The sequence below is a fragment of the Corvus moneduloides genome, chromosome 2 (assembly GCF_009650955.1).
Source record: "Corvus moneduloides isolate bCorMon1 chromosome 2, bCorMon1.pri, whole genome shotgun sequence".
Taxonomy (NCBI): domain Eukaryota; kingdom Metazoa; phylum Chordata; class Aves; order Passeriformes; family Corvidae; genus Corvus; species Corvus moneduloides.
The window spans coordinates 4,717,264-4,727,584 of record NC_045477.1 but is presented as its reverse complement, the minus strand read 5'-3'; the positions used below and the strand labels follow the sequence as shown (position 1 = coordinate 4,727,584).

General features: G+C 46.6%; 1 protein-coding gene across 7 annotated transcripts in view; it reads left to right on the top strand.

The window, feature by feature from the left end:
• Positions 1 to 7,374: 7,374 nt before the first annotated feature.
• The window catches only part of POU2F1 (POU class 2 homeobox 1), a 114,014-nt gene continuing 111,067 nt past the window's right edge, over positions 7,375 to 10,321 (top strand). For all 7 annotated transcript variants that reach the window (XM_032096196.1, XM_032096191.1, XM_032096175.1 and 4 more), the window contains exon 1: positions 7,375 to 7,452. In XM_032096196.1, the coding sequence (XP_031952087.1) occupies positions 7,389 to 7,452 (64 nt within the window). In that variant the 5' untranslated portion in view covers positions 7,375 to 7,388. The remainder of the gene's footprint in view (positions 7,453 to 10,321) is intronic.

Below are 10,321 nucleotides of genomic sequence, written 5' to 3'. Positions count from 1 at the left end.
GGTGAACAACTCCCTTCCATGAGCTTGCCAGAGAATTTGTACAGAGAGAGGAAGTTTGTTCTATGAGACAAGGCAAAGGAGGAGCATTCTCCAACCCACACATGCTCCCTTCCCTTCTCTTCCCTGAGTTTCCACAGACGACCACAGCAGAAACTGGTGGAAGCATAAAAGGTAAATGTCTCTGATACCTGAAGGGCTGCACACAGGCACACTGACCAAGTAAGTACCTGTGTCACAGTGAAGAAGGAGCTTGAAAGCAAGAAGGAAGCAGGAGAAGTAGAAATGTTTTCACACTGATGTGAAGCAGATGCCAACACACAAAAAGGGAATGTTGTGATAAACTGGGATGTGGGACTCAGCTGATCACCATCAGAGTAAGGATTGAGGGGGAATGCTGACACAGCAAAATCTGCAGGAAGTATTAGGGTTGGGTGATAAAATGCATGGGACTTGCCAGTTCTTGTAAAGCATTTTACTGAACTAGGCATCTGTGCTGTGTGCCCTCTCATTGCTACACAACTGCCTGGACCTAAATTAAATCACTATGGCACTTCTGCCATGTTAAACGGTGCGAGCAGGTACTCTCAGGCCACATAAATTCAGTGAAGTAGTGTTTTGGGTGTCCCTGCACAGCTTTATTTGTGATCAAAGGGTATGGTGTTGTGGGGGAGAAATACTTCCAGACAGATTTAGACTTTTACTCCAAAAATCTGTTCAGACTGAGGTATTGTAAAAACTGCCCAGTGTATTGCCATGGGGCAAGACTGCCTTGTCACTCTGTAGCAACCCCTGTCTCGCCTATGTGGAGCAGCAGTTTTAGTTCAAAGGGATCCAGGTCCATTCTCTTTCCCCATTTACATGAAATGGGACTAGAGTGGAGCGTGGCAGCCTATTAACAGTGCCCCACAGCACTGCAAGAGTTCTGCCTAGAGAGTGAAGGACACCGTGTCCAATTGAAATTACAGAGGAATTTGGGGTAGGCAGAATGTAATTACACAATTGGAATTTAAACTGTGAAATTAAAAGGAAATATTCAAGGATGAAGGGGCAGAGAGAATCCCTAATCTCCAGCCAGGCTAGGCTGTGTGACAGAAAAGTCCCTTTCTGAAGAGGGAATAAGCAAAGAGCTGTCCTGGAAGAAAGGGAGGTAGAGAATAAAGACAATGTTTTCAAAAGCACCCTAACTCCAGCTGTGTGTTTGTTTCAGAGGCTATGTCTATTCTACAGAAAACCTTGCGGTTGCTAAAAGGCATCAGATGTGTCCCTCTTGGCCCCCTCTTCAGTGAGGTCAAAAAGAATTTGGTTCCTCATGTAAGCAGCACCAAAGCATTCCCAAGGTCTACAGCAGGAAGTGTGCTGTACAACTGGTCGAAAAAAGGAGTTCAGCCCCGGTTTTCATATAGGTACAAACCAGAATGTGCCCTTCTACCCGAGTTTGCCACACAGCTAGCACTCTTGCTTTAGTATCTGAGCTTTTCCCAAGTTTTAGTTAATAATCATCCTAACAAAAAATAGCTATTTTTAAGGGTTTTCCTGTAGTAAGAGGAGGAAGAGAAAACCACTGAAAGCAGATCTGTGACAGTTTTGAGTGGCAACTTGAATCAGGCAATTTCAAATCCCACTCCTTAGAGATCTGAATCAAGTTGTAGGACCTCATTGTTGTCCTTCTCAGAGCAGAGAGGCAGGTAAAGATGGAGCCAGCCTTGTGGATCTCTGGGAGAGGAACAATAACTGCTGAACAGGGTCCTTCAATCAAGGCACAACAGAGAGAACTGGGGGCTCATCTTTCTGGGCTGCCCAGCTACACATGCAACCGAAGACAAGTTCCTTAATTTCTCTGCTTTAGTTTAATATTGCTAAAAAAGCACAGCAATAATTCCCTAAATCTTCAAAGCTGGTGACTTGTAAGATGTGACTGGTTAAAATTGGAGGGTTCAGAAGCTGCATTGATGACAACTATTGAAATGCATACAAAAAACTGAGCTAGAGCTAAAGTATGTGCAGCCAAAGCAGCAGAGAGTGAGAAACAGATTGAACAACCCACCTGAAAAGATAAGTGTCCTTTTAGTGATTACGTCTCCCTTTTCTGAGGATATGTGAAGGTTCTGAATTACAGGAGGTTTTTTTAAATATGAAAATGAAAAATATGCTTCTTTTTGTCCATGCTCCATTTCATATCTCCAAAAAAGCAGTTAGCTGTACTTGGGAGGGGCAGAGTATTATGAGATGGTACAACTTTCCTGCTATAATTTTATTATCTTTAGGATTCAGAGGAGTGGCGACAACTCTCAGAAATAAGAGATTCAGGGTCATCCTTTCTCCAATCCAGAGACAACAGAATAAGGTCAGAACCAAAGGCAGAAAGCAATCTGGTCAAAGGCAGCCAGAGGAGTGTGCAGGGGAAAAAAACAGCCAATATATGCAGTGGACAGTCTCCATTTCTCTTCTGCCGTTCGTGCTCAGCACTCACAAGGTGCGTAGGAAGGAGATCTGAAGAGAGGGAAAAGCATAACCCTGGAAAGAGACAGTACTAGTGGGTCCCAAGCCTTGGGGACAAGGGTGGGCTCTTTCCCACGCTTGGAAACAGGAGGAGGGTGGGGAGCAATGCAGGAGAGAAAGGAAAAACAGCTTTGTGGTTAAAGTACTGAACTGCACAGCCTCAGAGCACCTAGGTGCAAGTCTGTGTCCCACTAATGTCGGCTGTGACACTGGAGGGACTATGCACAGTCTTTCCATTGCTTTTCTTCACTTCTCAATCAAGAAGGTACTAATCCTATTTTTCCCTCGTTCTTTCCCTGCCAGCTCTCTAAATTGCAAGCTTTTTGAGACACAGTGTCTTTTGCTATCGATAGCATGTTCAAAAAATAATGCTGTACCAGGGAGGCTGCCTGTTGCTCTATCAGGCTGAGTATGATGATGAGAAATAGGAAACAGACAGAAACACACACGATCCCTTTTCCTGGTCTTAAAATCAAGAGTCAAACACGGTTAGAAGGGGAAAAGGGATTTTACCTTGGTATTTATTTTATGGATCCTTAGGTGCACACGTCCAGGTCGAATGCACTGAAATGCACACCGCAATGCACACCCCCAAAAGATCTGGTATAACATTATAGGTGTTACTAATTAGCATAGCTATCAAAAATTCCCCAATGAGAGGCTCGAATGAGTCCCCCTCCCCAAGGAAGCTTCCCCTGGATGGTTCTATCTCAGTTTACAGAATGTGTTCTGGAGAGGACCTTGGGGTCTGGGGCACACTGATCCCTAACTACGAAGCTTCTAAAATGTTTAGTCTCCTAGCTGAACAGACAAGTCCAAGAATGTAGGCAAAAAGCACTAGGAATACAGAAGTTATAAAAAGGTATAACAGGGGTATAAAAGAAAAGGCAAAAAATCTTCATGGCATCACACAGATAAGTTTAATTAAATGTGAGACAATCTGCGCAGTCTCCAAGTGAAAGGAATACAGAGGTTTGGGGGAGGTATGTGTGAAACATCAGGGGCAAAGAATGACTGTTTTGAGGAAGAAGCCTCTAAGTATCTGGAAGACCAAAGGGAAAGCAGAAACAAACGCGACTCTAGTAACAGGCCCTCCTGGAGGAGAGAAATCTGATGTGAAGAAAACAGGATAGAGAGAAGGGGGACATCGCGTGAGAAAAGCAGCATCTGGGATTCACATCTGAGTGGCACAGTGGAATTGGAGCAGAGCAGATAAGTTTGCTCTTAATTTCCCTATACACTAGAGCTGTTTTGTGAAAAGGATAATTTTCTTCCCAGTGTGCTTTTTGCTTAAATACTGTGATTTATGTTTCTTTTGCTCCCTGCCTTCTCACCTCATGTTTCTTTTGTCCTCTGTCTGCCTACCTTAAAAAAAAAATTGCCTGTGAAACACCACTGAATTAATTCTAGCAGGAGATAGAAAATTCAGAAGGTCACATAGCAATCATAGAAAATTTGGGGTTATGGGCACCAGTCAAGCAGGCCAAGGAGGGCTAGGAATTAAATAGCAATTAAGAGGTACCTGATTCAACATCAAAACAATGGACACAGATACGGTGCAGAACTTTTAAAGATCCTCAAATACTAATTTTTCCCTTTACATGTGGTGTTGATTTTGAACACTCTATTGTTTTTCACTGCCAGAAAATCTTTTTAAAGCAAAATCACTGTGAGAAGCGATTCTCTGTGGCTGACGAGTCCAGCCAGAGAATGCAATCACAAGGTCCTGCTTGCTGCTCGCTGTTCGCTGTTTTGGGCTCTGTTTCAGCACACTCTTCGCCATCAGTTTGAGCCTGGTCTCACTGACTGCAGCTGAACAACCAACTTTCTTACTTATGTCTTTTTGTAAAATGAATCCAGAGTGCTCAGCTCCTCATAGGACTAAGCTTTGTATCATCTTTGTGTCCAATTATCTCAAATTTCAAGTATTTTCAGCAAGTTGTTCATGAGTAAGATACCAATCAGGCACTATGCAGCACTCACAATTGAAAGAGAGGTAAAATTTATCTGATAAATTATTCATCACTAATGATTTGGCCAGCTTTCCTGGATATATAGCCACAGGGATGTATGACACCTTGGGGAAGGCATCAGATAGAGATGCATTCAAAGAAAACTAGAGGAGAGGATGCAGACATAGATCTAGACTAATCTTTACAGGGAGAGGGAGAGCACCTATGCGGCCTGACTGAATTAAGTCCTCTTTATAGGTGGTCAATTAGAAAACACAGAGCAGATTAATAACTACCAGAAAACAACGACAAAAAGAAAAAAAAAAAACCAAAGCAAAAAACCAAACCACTAGCAACTACTTGTTTTCAGACATGTTTTCTGTGGCAGCTGTGGTTTCCAGCTAAGTGTGCAGAAGCTGAGCGAGAGCAAAGGCTAAATCAGGTGTGGTAATGGGAGCAAATTCTCCCCGGCAAGAAGCTGCTGGTATCAGGGAAGAGGTTACTGGGAAGTGGCATGCTGGACTGAGAAGAGTCTTTGGGTGAGATAGGGAGATACTGGAGAGAATATTCAGCGTAGGCAGGATTAGAGCTGTGCAGAGTGTTAATCTAGGCAGCCCTTTCTCTACACCTTTATCTGTCCTGGTGCAGCCCCTGTGTGCTGCAGTGCTGGTATAACCTGGCCATAAAACTGGATTAACTGGCCCGCGAGGATCATGGCTGAACTGAAGAGGAGCACGACAATATGCCTTTGTTTACATGTTCGCCCCTGCGAGAGCAACACAGATCTTCAGGAGACAAAGTGCTTAATTGCTGGTTTAGAGTGTCAGCAGATGAATGTGCATGAGTAGAACTGGTGTTAGGGGAAGGTTTTTGCTCTTTCACACTGCAGTCCATTTCTGCTAGTGTTTTCTGCAGTAACAAGAGGTTATTTTATAGGATGGCAAGAAAAAAAATCCCATTACCAGAGGAACTTATTTTTAAATAAAAATGACAAAATTACCTTTCTGATTCACCCCTTGGAGATACACCCTGCTGTCTCCCTTCTTCAGCCTTTCCTTTTTGGCTCTTTCCTACCAATGAAAAAAATCAAGTGGCTGTCTCTGATACGACTCCTAATTTCTTCAGCAACAGCATGCAAGAACAGATCCCTGACAGTTCCTCTTACTCCACAATGTTTTGCACCCCAGAAGAAAATCGGGCTTGGACTCTGACCCATCTGAGTTAATGACTCTTGGAAAACGTTACGACCGTGTCCTTAATGAATGCCATTCTATACCAGCCTCCTTTCTTTTTCTGGAAGTACATTACAAAGCTCAGGGATAACGTGTATGTATGCATTATTAAGAATGTGAGTAAGTTTTATTTCTACTCTGCCAAATCTGTCAAGAATTAACAAAGTTTTGCCACTCTGGCTGATTGCTCGTCCTGATTTGGAAGCTTTGAATCTAAAGCTAATTTTATTTGTTGGTCCCTCTGGTTTCATATTTACTCCCCTTTAACGAGGGAGGCATGAAACCCGACTCCCCTTCCAGAACAATTTGATGTGAGAAGTGTAAGAGGATAAAACATTTGAGAAAAGCACCCCAGGAGCATTGGGTTGCCCAGGAAGAGGGAATGTTGGGGTGGGGTTTTTAGAACAGAGGAGGATTGCTTCCGTGCAATCGCTCTTTTCTGGAGGAAAACCAGACCCTCGCTCAGGCACCCTCCTCCACGAGAACCACAGTTTCTGCGATTCCATTTCCCTGGACGCAATTCCTCTTTATTCATAGGGGCTTAGTTCTGCCTGGGGCTCGGGCAGTACCTGGGTGCAGGTGCAGTCCAGATGGGTATTTCCACACCACCACTCAGACACAGCACCTTTGGAGCGCTTGTCCACCGAGAGGCTCCTGTCGGGCACCTGTCCCCCACAGATGTTTCAAGCTTTACCCCCCAATAATGTCCCTACCTGTCCACTATCGATTATCTCACTTTACCTCAAAATCTTCCTTCTCTCCCCTACAGATGACCTCAGATTTTACCCCCAAAATACGAATTTTATCCGTGATAATTACCTAGATTTTACCAGCATAAAAATCCAATGGCTACATTTACCTTATCCCCAAATTGTTCACTCTGGCCCTAAAGATTCCATCAGATTTTTCCTGCAAAATACTTCTTCTTCCTTACAGATTTTTACCCCCAAAATTTTCCCTGTCACTACTGATTACCTCATTTTTACCTCAATATGTCCATGCTCTTCCCTAGAGATTATTGCCAAGTTTTAGCCCCAAGATTTTCCCTTCCCATCCACCACTGACAGACAACTTTGGTTTTACCTCAGTGTGTTAATTCTCTTCCTTACAGATTAACTCAGATTTTACCCCGAATTTTTTCTCTTCCTGTCCACTCAAGGTTACCTTGATTTTACCTCAAAATTTTCATTCTCTCCCCTCAAGTTTTACCCCCAAAATATTTCCTTTCTGCCCACTACTGATAACCTTGTTTTTACCCCAACACGTCCATTCTCTCCCCTACAGACTACCTCAGCTTTTACCCCCAAAACATTCAGTTTGTCCCCTGTAGATTACCTAGATTTTACAACCACAAAAACCCCACGCCTAAGGCGAGGACCTTTGGGGGACGGGGGGGGGGGGGGGGGGTCGGACCGCCCCGTGCCCTGAGGGGGCGCGCGGGGGGCGCCTCAGTGCGCACGCGCTTCCCCTCACCGCCCGCCGGCGGGGGGGAGCGAGCCGGTCCGGCCACACCGCGCATGCGCGGCGCCGCTCCGCGCCCTCGCCGGGAAAGCGGCTGAGGGGAAGAGAGGGAGGGGGGAGCGCAGAGCCCGGAGCGCATGCGCGGAGCGGCGGCGGCGGCGCGGGGAGGGAGGGAGGAGAGAGGGAGGGGAAGGGGAGGGGGGAGGGTTTATCGCGCGGCCGATTTTTGGTTAAAATATTCAAAATGGCGGACGGAGGAGCAGCGAGTCAAGATGAGAGTTCGGCGGCGGCGGTGGCGGCGGCGGCAGGTAATCATTACTGCGTTTTACATATTCATATTCATACTCGCGCGCGCGGGGCGCACCCCCCCCCCCCCGCCCGCCCGCCCGGCCCCGCTTAGCATAATTTATTAGTACTCAGGATTATTATAATTAACGGCACAGGAGGGAGCGGGGGGGGGAAAGAGAAGGCGAAGCAGAGCAGCCTCCCCGCGCTGGGGAGACACACACACACACCGTCCCTCCCGCACACGGAGCCCGCACGCCGGGGCACCGGCCATGGGGGCGATGGGCGGCGGCGGCGCGGCGAGGCGGAGGGGTCGGGGCGGGAAGGAGGGAGGGGGGACACACACGCCGGGAGGGAGAGGGGAGGCAGCCCCGCACCCAAAAGCATTCGGGGGTGGTTTGGCCGCCACCCGGCCCGCACGCCCACAATAAACCCGCTTTACATATTCATGGAGTGGGGGGGGGGGGAAGGGAGAGATGCTGGAGGAGCGGTCCCGGCGGGTCGCCCGAGTCGGGCAGGGTCCCCCCGGCGGCGGGGCGGAGGGGGGCCGCGGGTGCCGGCCCCTGACTGGGGCTCGGGGAGGCAGAAAGACTCGGTTTTCTCATCGCTCCTCTCGTTGCCCCCCTTCCCCGCAGCACCCCCCCCTTACCCGGGTTTATTTCCCCAGAGCCTGGGCCTTGCAGCGTGGGGTGGGTGGGTGCGGGGAGGGGGGCAGGAGGAGAGCGTGGTTTGGCTTTTTCATTTAAATCTCCCCCCTCCCCTCGCCAGGGGCGGGTTCGGTGGGGAGTGACTGCGGGGTGCACGGGCAGAGCCCCCCCGTGCTCTTCTCCGGCGGGAGAGGGGCCCCCCGAGGGCCGGGTTTGCCCCCCACCCCCGAGGGCTGGGTCCGCACCCCCCGAGGGCCGGATCTGCCCCGGCGGTGTTTGCCCCGCTCCCCCTTTGCCCCAGGGCTCCGGCGGAGCCCCCAGGGCACGGCGGTGCCGGTCCCGTCCCTCTCCCCCGCGCTCTCCCTCTCTTCCCTCTCTCTCCTTCTCATTTGAATAATGTCTAATTCGGGGAGGTTTATATTATTGAAATGGCCGCCCGGCTTTCCCCGCCTCTCATGTTTAGTAATTCAGACCTTTAATAACAGCCACTCAGAGCCCAACGCCGTGTTTATATTTTACATTCGCCCCATGTGCTTTTGTGGTTCAATATGATTCTTCTTTCTCGCTCTCTCGCTTTTTTTTTAAAATCTTCTTGGCAAACCCACAGGGCCCCGAGATCAAACCCAGGCTGTGTGAGGAGAGGAGGGGGAGAGCCAGGCCCCGGCTCCTCTGGCAAGCGCCTAGGCCTCACTCTGCTGCTTGATTTATTTACTAATAACCAAAATGACCCCCCCATCTCCACTCCACCCCTGCCAGCAAAAACAAAACCCTCCTGGGGCTTGAGCAGCATCAGATCTGCTCATAGATTCTCAAACACTCATGTCTTTTAAATAAGGAGCTTATTTTTAATTTATAGCAACTCAAGACTGTAAAGCTGTTCCTTTCATATCTGCTTTTCAGAGGCTTGGGCATTTTTGGTCCCTTTGTCCTTGATTCTTTTCCTTAAAGGAGAGTTGCTTCTAATTTACGTTTCCTGGCACTGAGAGAGCTATAGAAGACACACTCAAAATCTGAACAGCTTTCCTCCTCCCTCTGAACACAAACAGAATTGAATACATTGAAGATAATCTTATTCACCTTCTTTTTGCTTAATGTGGATGAGGTTTAAGAGTGCAGTGTGTCAGATGCTTTTGTCACTGCTTGTATCTTTGACTGTTCTGGGTTGAGGTTTTTTTTTTTTTTTCCCTTTCATTTAGATTTGGCTTTCAAGACAGAAGATACCACTAGGCAGTACAGGGTCTAGAAAAGAAGATAAGTTTTCTATGATTGTGTCATAAGAACGCCAAGTGAAAATTGAAATTAATCCTCTTAAATTGTCTGGAGCAATTCAGTTTTAAGCCAGATATTAGTCTACTTAGAAATAAAACAAATGGGCTACTTGATTAGGGGGAGGCAGTAATTTAAAATAGAAAATATTTATGCAGGGATTGGTTTCAAATAAAACTGTGTAGGTTTTCATTAGTGATCATTGTTTTCACCCTGTGGAGAAAAAGGACCAAGCAGCAGGGTACTTCAGAGTATCAGTGCCAGATTAGCATGTAAACATCTTTGAAACACTACTAGGAAGAGAGTTCACGTGCAAGTGCAGATGGCATATTTCGTCGTTTGGTTCTAAATTTAATTTGTCACAAAATACTGCACTGCAGCTAATGAAAAGCATTTTGATTTAAAAAATAACGACTCAGATTATTTATCCTTTTTTCTTCACCCTCGGCAAAGACAGGCCTTGAATACTAGAAGGAAAAAAAAGAAAAAAAGCTGTAGAAGCTGTAATGAGACTGTTCAGGTGACTGACTGTTTCGCAGACCAACAGCACAAGGCTGGCTGGACAAAAAGCAGTAATATGATTTCATGCCTTAAATAGCATATGTTTTTGCACTCGCTTCACAAGATGTGGTCAAGCTGATGATGTCATTGGCCAGAGGACAAGGTGCAGTTAATTTGATTTATTGACCTGGGGTGAGGTGTAGCACTGAAACCTTCTCATAGGGAAACCATTTATCTGAGGACAATTTCCTTTATAGCAGCAATTTAACCACTGCTGAGACTGTAGATATTTTATCCAGCATGATAAAAATGTACATTGCATCTTGCAAACAAAATTTCTTTGTCGCTGGCGTTTTAGTAATTTTTATAGAATGGAATACTGGACAGTGGCCTTGTGCAGTTTTACAGCTGAGCTGGGTTTTATAACGCTGAATTCAGGTATTTACATGCCAAAATACAGATGTATTTCTCTCAAACA